This window comes from Panulirus ornatus, chromosome 29, assembly GCF_036320965.1.
Source record: "Panulirus ornatus isolate Po-2019 chromosome 29, ASM3632096v1, whole genome shotgun sequence".
NCBI lineage: Eukaryota > Metazoa > Arthropoda > Malacostraca > Decapoda > Palinuridae > Panulirus > Panulirus ornatus.
Genome location: NC_092252.1, coordinates 24,750,224 through 24,768,447, shown reverse-complemented (window position 1 = coordinate 24,768,447; position 18,224 = coordinate 24,750,224). Strand labels below are relative to the sequence as shown.

The following is an 18,224-nucleotide window of genomic DNA, read 5'->3' as shown; positions in this document are numbered from 1 at the left end:
GATGTAAAATTAAGATGATCATTGGGTAAAATGTGAGATGAAACTAAGGGAAACACAAGTCAATCTATGAAAAACTCACCCGACTTCACCTAAAGGTTTTTGTGCAAGACAGAGCTCACTCTCTAGTAGAAATCTAAGAGGTTTGCTACACATGACCTGCTTTCCCTAAAAGTGTGTTGTCCTCTCACTAAGTTAGTTTCGCCTTTGTAGAAAGTCATCCATATGGACCTCTGTAGTATAGTGGTTAGCGTTCCTGACCTTGAAGAATTCACAGGCCGCCCAGGGTCGAGCGCATAGCTTTGAATCCTGATTGCGGCAATCGGCCGCCCACAGTCAATCCAACTGTCGATCCACCACTTGCTTTGTCGCTGTCTCCCGCGTTTGCGAGGTAGCGCTAGGAAACAGACGAAAGAAATGGCCCAACCCACCCCCATACACATGTATATACATACACGTCCACACACGCAAATATACATACCCATACATCTCAATGTACACATATATATACACACACAGACACATACATATATACGCATGCACACAGTTCACACTGTCTGCCTTTATTCATTCCCATCGCCACCTCACCACACATGGAATAACATCCCCCTCCCCCCTCATGTGTGCAAGGTAGCGCTAGGAAAAGACAACAAAGGCCCCATTCGTTCACACTCAGTCTCTAGCTGTAATGCAACAATGCCCGAAACCACAGCTCGCTTTCCACATCCAGGCCCTACAGAATTTTCCATGGTTTACCCCAGGCGCTTCACATGCCCTGATTCAATCCATTGACAGCACGTCGACCCCGGTATACCACATCGATCCAGTTCACTCTATTCCTTGCCCGCCTTTCACCCTTCTGCATGTCCAGGCCCCGATCACTCGAAATCTTTTTCACTCCATCTTTCCACCTTCAATTTGGTCTCCCACTTCTCCTCGTTCCCTCCACCTCCGACACATATATCCTCTTAGTCAGTCTTTCCTCATTCATTCTCTCCATGTGCCCAAACCATTTCAAAACACCCTCTTCTGCTCGCTCAACCACGCTCTTTTTATTTCCACACATCTCTCTTACCCTTACATTACTTACTCGATCAAACCACCTCACACCACATATTGTCCTCAAACATCTCATTTCCAGCACATCCACCCTCCTGCGCACAACTCTATCCATAGCCCACGCCTCGCAACCATACAACATTGTTGGAACCACTATTCCTTCAAACATACCCATTTTTGCTTCCGAGATAATGTTCTCGACTTCCTCACATTCTTCAAGGCTCCCAGGATTTTCGCCCCCTCCCCCACCCTATGATTCACTTCCGCTTCCATGGTTCCATCCGCTGCCAGATCCACTCCCAGATATCTAAAACACTTCACTTCCTCCAGTTTTTCTCCATTCAAACTTCCCTCCCAATTGACTTGACCCTCAACCTACTGTACCTAATAACCTTGCTCTTATTCACATTTACTCTTTACTTTCTTCTTTCACACACTTTACCAAACTCAGTCACCAGCTTCTGCAGTTTCTCACATGAATCAGCCACCAGTGCTGTATCATCAGCGAACAACAACTGACTCACTTCCCAAGCTCTCTCATCCCCAACAGACTTCATACTTGCCCCTCTTTCCAAAACTCTTGCATTCACCTCCCTAACAACCCCATCCATAAACAAATTTAACAACCATGGAGACATCACACACCCCTGCCGCAAACCTACATTCACTGAGAACGAATCACTCTCCTCTCTTCCTACACGTACACATGCCTACAGCCTCGACAAAAACTTTTCACTGCTTCTAACAACTTGCCTCCCACACCATATATTCTTAGTACCTTCCACAGAGCATCTCTATCAACTTTATCATATGCCTTCTCCAGATCCATAAATGCTACATACAAATCCATTTCCTTTTCTAAGTATTTCTCACTTACATTCTTCAAAGCAAACACCTGACCCACACATCCTATACCACTTCTGAAACCACACTGCTCTTCCCCAATCTGATGCTCTGTACATGCCTTCACCCTCTCAATCAATATCCTCCCATATAATTTACCAGGAATACTCAACAAACTTATACCTCTGTAATTTGAGCACTCACTCTTATCCCCTTTGCCTATGTACAATGGCACTATGCACGCATTCCGCCAATCCTCAGTCACCTCACCATGAATCATACATACATTAAATAACCTTACCAACCAGTCAACAATACAGTCACCCCCTTTTTTAATAAATTCCACTGCAATACCATCCAAACCTGCTGCCTTGCCGGCTTTCATCTTCCGCAAAGCTTTTACTACCTCTTCTCTGTTTACCAAATCATTTTCCCTAACCCTCTCACTTTGCACACCACCTCGACCAAAACACCCTATATCTGCCACTCTATCATCATACACATTCAACAAACCTTCAAAATACTCACTCCATCTCCTTCTCACATCACCACTACTTGTTATCACCTCCCCATTTGCGCCCTTCACTGAAGTTCCCATTTGCTCCCTTGTCTTACGCACTTTATTTACCTCCTTCCAGAACATCTTTTTATTCTCCCTAAAATTTAATGATACTCTCTCACCCCAACTCTCATTTGCCCTTTTTTTCACCTCTTGCACCTTTCTCTTGACCTCCTGTCTCTTTCTTTTATACATCTCCCACTCAATTGCATTTTTTCCCTGCAAAAATCGTCCAAATGCCTCTCTCTTCTCTTTCACTAATACTCTTACTTCTTCATCCCACCACTCACTACCCTTTCTAATCAACCCACCTCCCACTCTTCTCATGCCACAAGCATCTTTTGCGCAATCCATCACTGATTCCCTAAATACATCCCATTCCTCCCCCACTCCCCTTACTTCCATTGTTCTCACCTTTTTCCATTCTGTACTCAGTCTCTCCTGGTACTTCCTCACACAGGTCTCCTTCCCAAGCTCACTTACTCTCACCACCCTCTTCACCCCAACATTCACTCTTCTTTTCTGAAAACCCATACAAATCTTCACCTTAGCCTCCACAAGATAATGATCAGACATCCCTCCAGTTGCACCTCTCAGCACATTAACATCCAAAAGTCTCTCTTTCGCACGCCTGTCAATTAACACGTAATCCAATAACGCTCTCTGGCCATCTCTCCTACTTACATAAGTATACTTATGTATATCTCGCTTTTTAAACCAGGTATTCCCAATCATCACTCCTTTTTCAGCACATAAATCTACAAGCTCTTCACCATTTCCATTTACTACACTGAACACCCCATGTATACCAATTATTCCCTCAACTGCCACATTACTCACCTTTGCATTCAAATCACCCATCACTATAACCCGGTCTCGTGCATCAAAACCACTAACACACTCATTCAGCTGCTCCCAAAACACTTGCCTCTCATGATCTTTCTTCTCATGCCCAGGTGCATATGCACCAATAATCACCCACCTCTCTCCATCAACTTTCAGTTTTATATATATATATATATATATATATATATATATATATATATATATATATATATATATATATATATATATATATATATATATTTATATATATATCGGGTGTTCAGTGCTGTACATGGTAATGGTGAAGAGCTTGTAGGTTTATGTGCTGAAAAAGGTCTGGTGATTGGGAATACCTGGTTTAAAAAGAAAGATATACATGAGTATACGTATGTAAGTAGCAGAGATGGCAGGAGAGCGTTATTGGATTATGTGTTAATTGATAGGCGCGCGAAAGAGACTTTTGGATGTTAATGTGCTGAGAGGTGCAACTGGAGGGATGTCTGATCATTTTCTTGTGGAGGCGAAGGTGAAGATTTGTAGAGGTTTTCTGAAAAGAAAAGAGAATGTTGGGGTGAAGAGACTGGTGCGAGTAAGTGAGCTTAGAAATTAGACTTGTGTGAGGAAGTGCCAGGATAGACTAAGTACAGAATGGAAAAAGGTGAGAACAAAGGACGTAAGGGGAGTGGAAGAGGAATGGGATGTATTTAGGGAAGCACTGATGGCTTGCGCTAAAGATGCTTCTGGCATGAGAAGCGTGGGAGATGGGCAGATTAGAAAGGGTAGTGAGTGGTGGGATGAAGAAGTAAAATTATAGGTGAAAGAGAGGAGTGAGGCATTTGGACGATTTTTTGGAGGGAGATAATGCAAATGAGTGGGAGATGTATAAAAGAAAGAGGTGGGAGGTCAAGACAAAGGTGCAAGAGGCGGAAAAGAGGGCAAATGAGAGTTGGAATGATAGAGTATCATTAGATTTTAGGGAGAATAAAAAGATGTTTTAGAAGGAGGTAAATAAAGTTCGTAAGACAAGGGAACAAATGGGAACTTCAGTGAAGGGGGCTAATGGGGAGGTGATAACAAGTAGTGGTGATGTGAGAAGGAGATGGAGTGAGTATTTTAAAGGTTTGTTGAATGTGTTTGATGATAGAGTGGCAGATACAGGGTGTTTTGGTCGAGGTGCAAAGTGAGAGGGTTAGGGAGAATGATTTGGTAAACAGAGAAGAGGTAGTAAAAGCTTTGCGGAAGATGAAAGCCGGAAGACAGCGGGTTTGGATGGTATTGCAGTGGAATTTATTAAAAAAGGTGGGGGGTGACTGTATTGCTGACTGGTTGGTGAGGTAATTTAATGTATGTATGACTCATGGTGAGGTGCCTGAGGATTTGGCGAAATGTTTGCATAGTGCCATTGGACAAAGGCAAAGGGGATAAAAGTGAGTGCTCAAATTACAGAGGTATAAGTTTGGTGAGTATTCCTGGGAAATGATAAGGGAGGGTATTGACAGAGGGTGGAGGCATGTACAGAGCATCAGATTGGGGAAGAGCAGTGTGGTTTCAGAAGTGGTAGAGGATGTGTGAATCAGGTGTTTGATTTGAAGAATGCATGTGAGAAATATGTGAGAATATATGGTGTGGGAGGCAAGTTGTTAGAAGCAGTGAAAAGTTTTTATCGAGGATGGAAGGCATGTGTACTTATAGGAAGAGAGGAAATTTATTGGTTCTCAGTGAATGTAGGTTTGCGGCAGGGGTGTGTGATGTCTCCATTGTTGTTTAATTTGTTTATGGATGATGTTGTTAGGGAGGTGAATGCAAGAGTCTTGGAAAGAGGGGCAAGTATGCAGTCTGTTGTGGATGAGAGAGCTTGGGAAGTGTCTGTTGTTGTTCGCTGATGATACAGCGCTGGTGGCTGATTTATGTGAGAAACTGCAGAAGCTGGTGACTGAGTTTGGTAAAGTGTGTGAAAGAAGAAAGCTGAGAGTAAATGTGAATAAGGGCAAGGTTATTAGGTACAGTAGGGTTCAGGGACTAGTCAACTGGGAGGTAAGTTTGAATGGAGAAAAACTGGAGTAGGTGAAGTGTTTTAGATATCTGGGAGCGGATTTCGCAGTGGATGGAACCATGAAAGCGGAAGTGAATCATAGGGTGGGGGGGAGGGCGAAAGTTCTAGGAGCGTAAAAAAAATGTGTAAAAGTCGACAACATTATCTCGGAGAACAAAAATGGGTATGTTTGAAGGAATAGTTGTTCCAACAATGCTATATGGTTGCGAGGCTTGGGCTATAGATAGAGTTGTGCGGAGGAGGGTAGATGTGCTGGAAATGAGATGTTTGAGGACAATATGTGGTGTGAGGTGGTTTGATCGAGTAAGTAATAATAGGGTAAGAGAGATGTGTGGTAATAAAAAGAGTGTGGTTGTGAGAACAGTAGAGGGTGTTTTGAAATGGTTCGGTCACATGGAGAGAGCGAGTGAGGAAAGATTGACCAATAGGATATATGTGTCAGAGGTGGAGGGAACGAGGAGAAGTGGGAATCCAATACCCGAAGTGGAAAGATGGCGTGAAAAAGATTTTGAGTGATCGGAGCCTGAGCATGCAGTAGGGTGAAAGGCGTGCAAGGAATAGAGTGAATTGGAACGATGTGGTATAACGGGGTCGACGTGCTGTCAATGGATTGAACCTGGGCATGTGAAGCGTCTGGGGTAAACCATGGAAAGTTGTGTGGGGCCTGGATGTGGAAAGGGAGCTGTGGTTTCTGTGCATTATACATAACAGCTAGAGACTGAGTGTGGACGGATGTGGCCATTGTTGTCTTTTCCTACTGTTACCTCGTGCACATGCGGGGGAGGGGGTTGTTATTTCATGTGTAGCGGGGTGGCGATGGGAAAGAATAAAGGCAGACAGTATGAATTATGTACATGTGTATATATGTATATGTCTGTGTGTGTGTGTATATATGTATACGTTGAGATGTATAGGTATGTATATTTGCGTGTGCGGACGTGTATGTATATGCATGTGTATGTGGGTGGGTTGTGCCATTCTTTCGTCTGTTTCCTTGCGCTACCTCGCAAACGCGGGAGACAGCGACAAAGCAAAAAAAAAGAAAAAAAAAAATTATATATATATATATATATATATATAATTTTTTTTTTTCTTTTTTTTTGCTTTGTCGCTGTCTCCCGCGTTTGCGAGGTAGCGCAAGGAAACATATATATATATATATTGATTGAGAGGGTGAAGGCATGTACAGAGCATCAGATTGGGGAAGAGCAGTGTGGTTTCAGAAGTGGTAGAGGATGTGTGGATCAGGTGTTTGCTTTGAAGAATGTATGTGAGAAATACTTAGAAAAGCAAATGGATTTGTATGTAGCATTTATGGATCTGGAGAAGGCATATGATAGAGTTGATAGAGATGCTCTGTGGAAGGTATTAAGAATATATGGTGTGGGAGGCAAGTTGTTAGAAGCAGTGAAAAGTTTTTATCGAGGATGTAAGGCATGTGTACGTGTAGGAAGAAAGGAAAGTGATTGGTTCTCAGTGAATGTAGGTTTGCGGCAGGGGTGTGTGATGTCTCCATGGTTGTTTAATTTGTTTATGGATGGGGTTGTTAGGGAGGTGAATGCAAGAGTTTTGGAAAGAGGGGCAAGTATGAAGTCTGTTGTGGATGAGAGAGCTTGGGAAGTGAGTCAGTTGTTGTTCGCTGATGATACAGCGCTGGTGGCTGATTCATGTGAGAAACTGCAGAAGCTGGTGACTGAGTTTGGTAAAGTGTGTGAAAGAAGAAAGTTTAGAGTAAATGTGAATAAGAGTAAGGTTATTAGGTACAGTAGGGTTGAGGGTCAAGTCAATTGGGAGGTAAGTCTACCACTTCTGAAACCACACTGCTCTTCCCCAATCTGATGCTCTGTACATGCCTTCACCCTCTCAATCAATATCCTCCCATATAATTTACCAGGAATACTCAACAAACTTATACCTCTGTAATTTGAGCACTCACTCTCATCCCCTTTGCTTTTGTACAATGGCACTATGCACGCATTCCGCCAATCCTCAGGCACCTCACCATGAGTCATACATACATTAATAACCTTACCAACCAGTCAACAATACAGTCACCCCCTTTTTTAATAAATTCCACTGCAATACCATCCAAACCTGCTGCCTTGCCGGCTTTCATCTTCCGCAAAGCTTTTACTACCTCTTCTCTGTTTACCAAATCATCTTCCCTACCCTCTCACTTTGCACACCACCTCGACCAAAACACCCTATATCTGCCACTCTATCATCAAACACATTCAACAAACCTTCAAAATACTCACTCCATCTCCTTCTCACATCACCACTACTTGTTATCACCTCCCCATTTGCGCCCTTCACTGAAGTTCCCATTTGCTCCCTTGTCTTACGCACTTTATTTACCTCCTTCCAGAACATATATATATATATATATATATATATATATATATATATATATATATATATATATATATATATATATATATATATATATATATATATATATTGGAAAATTTCACAGTTGAGCGAGTGACCAAGTAAATTCCTTCTAATCCATGGGGAAATGAAACACATTAAGTTGCCGAGTGCACTTGCGTGTAATCATATCATCTGGGAAGATACAAAAAGAAATAAAACGGTCAGTTGATATACAATGAAGAGACGTAACTGGGATGCCATTTGGCTAAACAAGTGATTACCCGATTGGAGGTCGGATGCGTTCAAGCCTGGCAACATGCGTATCATGAAATTCACTGTGGACAAGAAAGGGAACTATATACAAAATTTAATCAACAATAAAGCTATCCAGTTTATATAGACCTTCACTGATATTTATGTTGCAATTCTCTCTGTGCATAATAATAGAAGAATCATTTATATTTCTCGTGCTACAGGAGTTAGAGTTAATAACTGAGATGGCATTATTCCAGTCAATACAAAGATCCTAATTTTGAACATGATTAAACAAGGCATCTGAATCTTGTCTTCTTCTTATACTATACGTATGTTGCTTAAATCTAACAGAAAGATCCTTACCAGTCTGCCCAACATAAAACATATCACAATTTTTACATGGCACTTTATAGATGCATCCAGGTGAATTTTCTGGTGAGTTCCTGATTGAGATATTCTTTATAGTATTGTTGTCGCTGAGGGCAACATTTACATTAAAGGATTTAAGCAACATGGGAAGTCATGTAAAATTCTAATAAAAGGGAAACCAAAAGATTCTTGGTGTCGAGGAGAGGTTTGGGTTATTTCTATAAAATGGTTTCTTTGCTAACTTAGGGGATTTATCAATGAAATATCCATGATACTTTAACTTAGATCCGATACAATATATATTCTTAATCTCAGGATTTGGATGATATTCATTTACCTGTTACAAAGTCTTTTAGACTGTATTTTCAGTTTAATGGAGAATATTATGCTCAGAAATTTGGTATGACGATGGGTGACCATCTTTCACCAGTATTAAGTAATCTATGCATGGAACTTTTTGAAACAAAGTTACTAAAGGATATCTTACCCTCTAATGCAATTTGGTTTAGTTTGTAGATGATGTTCTTTGTGTTTGGCCAACAAATGAAAATTCACAAAGATTTCTCCCTTTACTTAACAATCTATTACCTTCTATCAATTTTACTGTTGAAATTGAAAATAATGGTATGTTACCATTTTCAGATTGCATGACCCATAGGGATGAAAACGCATTTAAGTTTAGCATACACAAAACCTACCATAATTACTCAGCTCAACATGACAGAATTAGATTATCATCATTGCAGCCGAGATCTACCTTTTAATCTAATGTTATATTTGGTATTACAGTTGAAATATACAATTACTTGCGTGTGATTTGCTTATGTCTGAAGGCGCTCGGCTCAGCGACCAAACCTTCCAACAACTACGTTGAAACACGACCATAACAATTACGTATTCCCCAAACAACACCTAGAATAAAGTAAATGTCGGCCGCTTGGGAAAGTTAGGAGAGGATGTTGTAGGTTCTGTTGAGTTCTACAACTGTATCAACGACTTTAATTTTCCTGATCACCGTAGGAGATAAACATAGATTTCATAGATTTTTTTCTTATCTCTCTTCAACACTCTAAAAAGAAAACGTTCTTTGAGTAGCTAAAGTAGATAATTTTACCAAAAATAGATAGTCTGTAATGACTGGAAGTTACTTTTGAATATTCTTGCAGTGTGTGAGTATTGTAATTGAGGTTTTATGTTGCTTGTCAATGGGTGGCAATACCAGAGGGTCACACGGTAGATGTTAGCTAATATGGCTAGGTTGTTGAATGTTTTCCTGATATTTACTTTTACTTTGGCTACCCAATATTTTCCTGATGTTTACTTCAAAGTGTCGTTAATCGAAACACTGTATTACAGACCTGCAGTTCGAGGTGCACCTGCGTCACGTGACTCTGACAGACGAGGAGACGTGGAGGGCAAAGGTCTCCGAGTTGAATAAGCTGCTGGATGACCGCACGAAGCGGGTAGCTGAGCTGGAAGAGCAGCTGGAGGCGCAGCAGAAGTTAGCAGAAGAGGAACAGCAGCAGCACAGGTGGAGGGAGCTGCAGCTGCAGCAGCAAGTGGAGGCGGGGGAGCGACGGGTGGCTGACCTACGCGGGGAAGTCAACAGACTGCGTGCGCAGGTGCGGGACCTCCGAGTGTACAGCTCAGCTTTGCGGACAGTAGGAGGGCGTGCCTCTTCCTCCCGCACCGCCTCCCGTACCTCCCTCACCAATGCACGCCCTCTTTCACGCACCTCCCGTGCCTCTGTCGGGTCACAAGATTCCCTGGAGTCTTGCGGGCCACGGAGTCTAGGATCTGAGGATGGTGAAGTGGGGTCGTGGCGAGAGGCGCGGCTGGGGGGCGGCACTGGCACCATTGCTGCCCGCAACCCTCGGGCGGGGCGGGCGCCCCTCAGCCCTACTCCCCGTAATTCAAACTTCTCCCTGCCTCCCACACTAACCTCACCGCCCCCATCACTGCCGCCCTTGGCCTCTCTGCCACCCCAGAGGCCCACCTCTTCCACCGTGGTCCTCCCGCCCATCACTACCACCCAGAGCGTCGCCCGCCACATCCGTCGACAGCTGCGCCTCGGGTCAGCGCCAGTCCTCGACGTTGACCGCAATGACTTGCCTCCCCAGCGGGATAGTGCATGACCCCGTATGACCTCGGCACCGGCAGAGAGGACGCGTGCCAGGGGTGTCCCCGCCCTGGCAGGGGTGTCCGGGGTCGAGCCGGGAAACACACCAAAGAGGGGACGACCAGCCAGCGTCAGTCGGTACCGCAGGGCGCGGCAACATCCCAGGGACCTGTGAATACTTCACCTCTTCTGGAAGTCATATATCATCAATATTTTTAGTTAAGCAGACATACGTTTTTGTGTACTAAATGAATCGATATTTTACAGTATTTTAAAGAAGTCTGAACATTTACAGAACAATGGAAGTACAAAATTACGTAAAAAAAAAAAGACTAATGAATTAGTTATACGGACGTGTGACCTGGGTAGGCCACCGGGGAAGGTGAGCCTCTACAGAGCTGTAAAATGGTTGTTGAACTAGACGACTCCGAAACAACGAAGCTCCAGGTTAGACACGATCTCCTCGGTGACACTGTCTGAGGCCAGACCCCCAACAGCATCACGGCTGTCCGTCACACTGTCACGCATTCCTCTGCCTGCGTCACTTAAGCATAATGTGTGGTATTACAGAAGTCTGGAACATTTGGTTTATGTATAATGAAACATACTATGCACAGCTGCGCCTCGTTCATGATCCATAGTTCTTGTGTACTTGGCTGAGTGCGTCCGTGGTGCACCGTGAGGTACATCATTGATGCGGTGCCTCTCACCACACATCTCAGATGTGCTGTTCTATAGCTACGCGTCCGTGTTGTCACACACCTCAGATGTGCTGGGTTATAGCTGCACGTCCGTGTGGTCACACCTCAGACGTGCGGGGCTATAGCTGCACGTCCGTGTTGACACATGTCTCAGACGTGCTGGGTTATAGCTGCACGTCCGTGTTGTCACACACCTCAGACGTGCTGGCCTGTAGCTGCACGTCAGTGTTGTCACAGACCTCAGATGTGCTGGGTTATAGCTGCACGTCCGTGTGGTCACACCTCAGACGTGCTGGGCTATAGCTGCACGTCCGTGTTGACACATGTCTCAGACGTGCTGGGTTATAGCTGCACGTCCGTGTGGTCACACCTCAGACGTGCTGGGTTATAGCTGCACGTCCGTGTGGTCACACCTCAGACGTGCTGGGTTATAGCTGCACGTCCGTGTGGTCACACGTCTCAGAAGCCAACAACATGGCAAGGAATTCGAGGTCGATTATTTTTCTTTGTGTTCCGTATATCGAGATAGCGTGAACGATATTTGTACATATGATTTCATTATATTTATCTTAGTTGTTTTGGTTATATTGCTTGTACTGTATACTTCAGGAGGAGGTAACCAATTTACCCTCTGACACCAGCCACGTCCTCCATTATACCAATCTATACTCATTTCAGAAAATTAATTGACACACACACACACACACACACACACACACACACACACACACACACACACACACACACACACACACCACCACCACCACCACACACACACACATACACACACACAGACACACACACACACACACACACACACACACACACACACACACACACACACACACACACACACACACACACAGCATTATATATATATATATATATATATATATATATATATATATATATATATATATGTGTGTGTGTGTGTGTGTGTGTGTGTGTGTGTGTGTGTTCATCTTGGGTTAGTAAGCCTTTCATCATTGTCTATTTGGTTATCCCTTGAGATGTAATGTACAGTGAAATAATACGTGTGTAATACAGACTTAGAGAAAAAACAGTACGAATTAGGTGTCCTGCAAGTGGGATGTATTTCCAAGATGTTCTGCCACTTGGGCATCCTAGCTGGTCAAAACGGGCTTCCTAGCAGCTCGCACTGGGTCTCCTAGCGGCTCAGAGTGGGCTTCTTAGCAGCTCACACTGGGCCTCCTAGCGGCTCAACTGGGCTTCATAGCAGCTCACACTGGGCCTCCTAGCGGCTCAACTGGGCTTCATAGCAGCTCACACTGGGTCTCCTAGCGGCTCCTGGGCTTCTTAGCAGCTCACACTGGGTCTCCTAGCAGCTCATACTGGGCCACCTAGCAGCTCAAACGGCCTCCTAGCTCCTCACACTGAGCAACTTAACAGCTCACAATGGGCCTCCTAGCAGCTCACAATGGGCCACGTAGCAGCTCAAACTGGGGCACCTAGCAGCTCAAACTGGGCCTCCTAGCTCCTTACACTGAGCCACCTAGCAGCTCGAACTGGGCCTCCTAGCAGCTCATGATGTTACCTTAGGTTTTTCTCCTCCATTCCTGTTACTGATCCCTGATGTTCCCACACACGTCATCTGTAATGTAAAAATGAGTTGAGTTTGTTACTGTTCAAGACACTTCAGGAAAACAAAACTAAGCCTTCATTATGTTCTCACATTATGTTCTCACAGTTTGGTTATATCTTAAGCCTAGTCGGGCCATGGTTATGGCTGAGGTTTTGTATCATCTTTTGTTTGTCTATTTTTTTTTTTTTTTTTGGTTGAAATAAATGAATTTGACTCGAGATTTACCTTTAATCTTTAACTACTTGTAAGTACATCACGTATGCCCAGGAATGATTCCCAAGCGAGACTCTCCACACTGCTACTCAAAAGCAAGACTCATCCACGCGGGATGTGGATAAACCACTCGTATATAAAACATAGACCACTCATAAACTACCCACAAACCACTCATAAACTACCCACAAACCACTCATAAACTACCCACAAACCACTCATAAAGTATTCTATGAGCCATATACAACTGAGAATGATAGTCAGTCCTCTGGCAGACGTAGAGGAACCAGATACGTGGCTCACACTTCAGGATCCATGACACGAAGATTTTCAAAATGTTTTCCACGAAGCTTCTCACAACAGCGTTGTGACGTATCCAGTCAGGGTGTTCATCCAGGCAATCAATTGTCCCCGTTCATTAATCTTTGTACATTTCCTAGACAATAAGTTCCTCACATTTGGGGAGCGTCTCAGAAGTGTGTGTGTGTGTGTGTGTGTGTGTGTGTGTGTGTGTCTGCTCCAGCACGAGCACGACACCATGAACATCATCATGTCTAACGAAAGCACAGCAACACACAGGTCCTCCTGATGCCTACAGTCTAATCTTACTTGCACTCGGGAACTCCATACCCACCTGACTCTACCTCCTCCTCCCTGACCCCATCCATCTGACTCTACCTCCTCCTCCTCCCTGACCCCATCCACCTGGCTCTACCTCCTCCTCCCTGACCCCATCCACCTGACTCTACCTCCTCCTCCTCCCTGACCCCATCCACCTGACTCTACCTCCTCCTCCTCCCTGACCCCATCCACCTGACTCTACCTCCTCCTCCCTGACCCCATCCACCTGTTTTTAAGTCATACATTACACACTCTTTCCTCCCCACATCTACGTCCTCCAATGTTGTTTCAAATTCTCTCCAAAAGGCATCCAAAGCCACCTTTTCCCTATCACAGCATGCGGCAACAACTGATCTAACATTATCGCTTGGCGTCTCTTCCATCTTCTCCGTGTGAACTAGCTGAAATGTGCATGTCTTTGGTCACTTATTCTCCCCGCAGGTTCACTCTCATGGTAACAGTGGCCCCTGATTCATAGAAGATGACATTTCCACTCGTTCTCGTATGTAGAAACTGCATGTGGTGGTTTGAACGAGAGCTGTTTTGTGTGTGAACAAGAGATCAGGAAACTGAGTAATGCACGTGAAAAGTGGTATGTGGGCTTGACATCAAGCGCTGTTTCCAACCAAGTTAAACCAGATGTTCACACCCTCACGCCGATGTACTTGCCTGACTCAAAGGTACATTGAAATTCCTAAGCTTTGCTTTTAGTTAAGAAAAAATAAGTAAAAAGAAATTATACTTCATTCCGTGCAAAATGAAAGAAATACTTTTAGCATTTCTTTCAATTTTTTTTTTAAGTAAAAGAATGTTGAGCAACTGATCGTTTTTTGTCAATGAAAAAGGGAAACATAACGAGCTACACCTTGGTGAATCTGACCACATTTGTCAATTTATCGTTTTGTCACAGCGGCCGAGGCAGCTTGGCCCTTGTGTGGGCCGGATGAGATAGCAAGCCCAGCCCCCTCGGCACCTGTGCTTAGGTCCCTCGCCACCAGCTGGCCGCCCTAGGGTATAGGGCCCGCACCTCCAGAGTTGTAGGTAGGTTTAATCTCAAACAACAGCAAATTGTCACAGTGGGTTGTGTAAGAAGGTATTCCTCGTAGATATCTTGCTGTTCTGGCTGACTGTGGTCTGGGTAATGGTATGGCGTTAGTGTCCAAGTGGAGGTTCTCGTCATCATTATTCACTAGTCAGTCTCTCAGCCTTCAGCCTCCCCCTTGCTATGTACCAGCATTAATATCTTCATTTACCCGTAAAATCTTTAAGAGACTCTGCTTCTGTTACTATAAGGAGGTTCAGTGTACCTTCGTAAGTCCACTGGAGTACAACCTTCGTACTTTAGCAAAAACTGTTGGATTTTAGTACAATAGCTTTGCGTTTGCAGTCACTGTGCTATTCATTCTGACATTCCTGCAGTTTGTGATTTTCTTTCGTTTTCACAATAATGACACTGAACCTGCTTCTTCTGCTGAAGACAAAGAATATAATTTGTCTTTTTTTTCCCTTCAGATACACAGTGGAGGAATGTGACACACCCTTAACCCCTAATTCTTTTCCGATTTATCCCGTCTCCCTTCCTATAATATCTATTCGCACGGATCAAAAATCTCGCTTGTCTTACATTTGCCCAAAACCCAAAGCTTTTCCTCCATCCCAGGGAAGATGGCGACAAATCTTTCTAGCTTGCCTTAACAACTACAGTTTCCAATGTCTTTGAATCTCCGCAGCTCCCATTCATCTCACAGTCTTATCTCTAATTGTGTCTCTGGTTTTCTGAAGACAAAAGATAACGGTGATAGTCTCATTATTTCTTGAGTTTGGTCATCCTGTCTGGACAAACCTTGGGGAACCCTTAGTAGGAGACCATAGTTTTTAAAAGCTTGTAGTAGTGTTTGGCATATATGACTCTGATCTCACAGCTCCCTTCCATATTCCAATTTTCCTCAATGTTCCTCCTTGTCTCCTACTCTATTCCTCCTTTTTGTCAATGACATTTCTTCAGCAACGAACCCAACTCACTCCCAAACATGCCTCATAAACACTATTAAATTGCTTTTTGACTGTGCACCTCGTGACTACACTCAGGTCAGCTGCGCTTGGTGTTCTTGGTTATTTCAAAGGCTTGGCAGGTTATTTTCCCAGACGTGTTGTCTGGAAGACCACGAACTATCCCATCATTTCATGTTCCAATGGGCGTGGTAGAGGCGTAATGATGTTCTGTCATGAGGGAACTACGACCGTCCCGCCCCTTTGTTGATATTCCTGAGGTTGTGGAGATAACGTAGATTGGAAGAGTTCCAGGTACCCATTCCTGGCAAGCTGCTCCAGTCATATCTTGTGTGCTGGATCATTGGTCCCGCTTCCCCTGTACATACACACCAGGGAACCATTTCCATTCACACCTCAGGTTACCCCAGAGTGGCAGGCTAGTATTATGAAGGCTGGGAATTGCAATGAAATTGAGAGGACAGACCAGCAAGGACAGATGAACCTTATTCTAACCAGTATGACTGACCAGTACCGTTCCCTCGCAACCAGCGTGAACCATCTGAGAGACGAATGAACACCAAGACCAACAGGTCGACTAACGATTTCGAATAAAGTCACTTTGAGTGACGTAAGTACTAAATGGGACAACTACGTCAGCATCATCACAGAGGCCTGCCATTATTTACTCCCCATGAGTTGTGTAAGACCGTATCGAGGGGACCAAGCCTCTTACCACAACAACGTTAACCTTGTGGAGGACGCACTGCGAAGTCTTATTACCCTACCAAGCTGCAGACCCTCAAGCGGTCCACCATCAGCCAGTGATGTTGCAAACTGAACGAGCACAGAGAAGCAGACTCCCTCCCTTCTTTCCCTGCGTTTTATTCAACTTCCCAATGAAGACTAACCTATTGACACTCACCTTGCCACCGTCTTCCAAACACTTCTCAAGATTTCTGGCATTTTGGCGTTAACGGGTAATTTGCTCTGCTATTTCTTACATGGTTTGTTCACACCTGGCTCTAAGAAGCGTAGTGTCCTTAGAAACTAAGACGCAGAGATTTGGTGTTCATGTCCATAGCTCTGTGCGAACACCTTACAACTCAACGTTGAAGTGTCAAAAGTACGGCACCGCGCCGCGCCAAGACAACACCAGTCAGGTCATGTAATGTTCTGTCTTTCACACTTGCATATATAATTTTGTGTGAAGGAACAGATGTTACCGTACTCCGCCTCCAAAAAGGTAACACCGCGGCTGAAAAAGTCACCTTTGGCGAGGTTGTTACACTAGGAGTACAGTCTCATCAAAGAACTTCTCACTCCGAAAAAAGTGCACTTTCCCTGCTACTGGAAGTAGTGCAGCTTTGGACCGAAGAAGTCTTTAAAAAGACGTCCTGGGTAACACCAGGACTTTTCCATAGATATATAGATATGAAGGAATATTTCTATTTAGTCTCATCAGACAGCGTTTCCTTCAGCGTAACATTTGCATCTAAGAACATCTTTGATTATCTTATTCAAATTTGTTTCCACCAAAATGTTCCTCACACGTACTGCTCATCTGGACGTCTACATGACTATGACTCTTATCATGACTCATACGTTTAATGTTCCTCACACGTACTGCTCATCTGGACGTCTATCATGACTCATACGTTTAATTTCCCTAAATTTTAACAAGATTACTTCTGCAACTTTATCATCACTCCTTTACATAAGTGTATAGCGATATAGCTTTTATCTTCATGGGAAAGATATATTAGACAGTCTCACCTTATGGCGTTACGACCCTGATCGTTGAATGTGCCATGGTCGGTTCTGCCTCACAAGGATCTATGGTACGTACGTTCAACAAACTGATTCTGAATGATCTATGATAGGACATGTACACTACTTCACGAGGATCTGTGGTAACTTCACTACACTGGTTTACAAGGTTCTACATTAGGTTCAGTTCAGGGGTTCACAAGGATCTGTGGTACGTTCTGTACACTGGTCACAAGGTTCTATGGTAGGTTCTGTACATTGGTTCATAAAGTTTTATGGTAAGTACTATTCACTAGTTCATAAGGTTCTATGATAGGTTACGTACACTGGCTTACGAGATTCTATGGGAGGTTGTATAATGGCTTCTGTAACACTGGTTCTCAAGGTTCTATGATAGATTCTGTAACACAAGTTCACAAGGTTCTATGATAGTTTCTGTAACACTAGTTCACAATGTTCTATGATAGCTTCTGTAACACTGGTTCACAAGGGTTTATGATAGCTTCTGTAACAATAGTTCATAAAGTTCTATGATAGCTTCTGTAACACTGGGTCATAAGGCTTATGATAGATTCTGTAACAGTGGTTCACAAGGTTCTATGTTAGCTTCTATAACACATGTTCATAAGAGTTTATAGTAGCTTCTGTAACACTTCACAAGGTTCTATAATACCTTCTGTAACACTGGTTCACAAGGGATCATGGTAGCTTCTGTAACACTGGTTCACAAGGGATCATGGTAGCTTCTGTAACACTGGTTCACAAGAGTTTATGGTAGCTTTTGTAACACTGGTCCATAAGGCTTATGGTAGCTTCTTTAACATCGGTTCACAAGGTTCTGTGATAGCTTCTGTAACACTAGTTCAGAGAGGTTT

The 18,224-nt window shown here is 43.7% G+C and overlaps 1 protein-coding gene and 1 long non-coding RNA gene across 10 annotated transcripts in view; one reads left to right on the top strand and one right to left on the bottom strand.

Annotated features, from left to right (window-relative positions):
- Positions 1-12,974, top strand: part of LOC139758195 (uncharacterized) — a 307,882-nt gene extending 294,908 nt beyond the window's left edge. For all 9 annotated transcript variants that reach the window (XM_071679429.1, XM_071679431.1, XM_071679428.1 and 6 more), the window contains one exon: positions 9,690-12,974. In XM_071679429.1, the coding sequence (XP_071535530.1) occupies positions 9,690-10,468 (779 nt within the window). In that variant the 3' untranslated portion in view covers positions 10,469-12,974. The remainder of the gene's footprint in view (positions 1-9,689) is intronic.
- Positions 11,847-17,180, bottom strand: LOC139758196 (uncharacterized). The gene is made up of 2 exons (XR_011714790.1): positions 12,406-17,180; positions 11,847-12,362 (listed from the first exon to the last, which is right to left on the bottom strand). It is a non-coding gene; the product is annotated as an uncharacterized lncRNA (long non-coding RNA).
- Between the last annotated feature and the right edge of the window lie 1,044 nt (positions 17,181-18,224).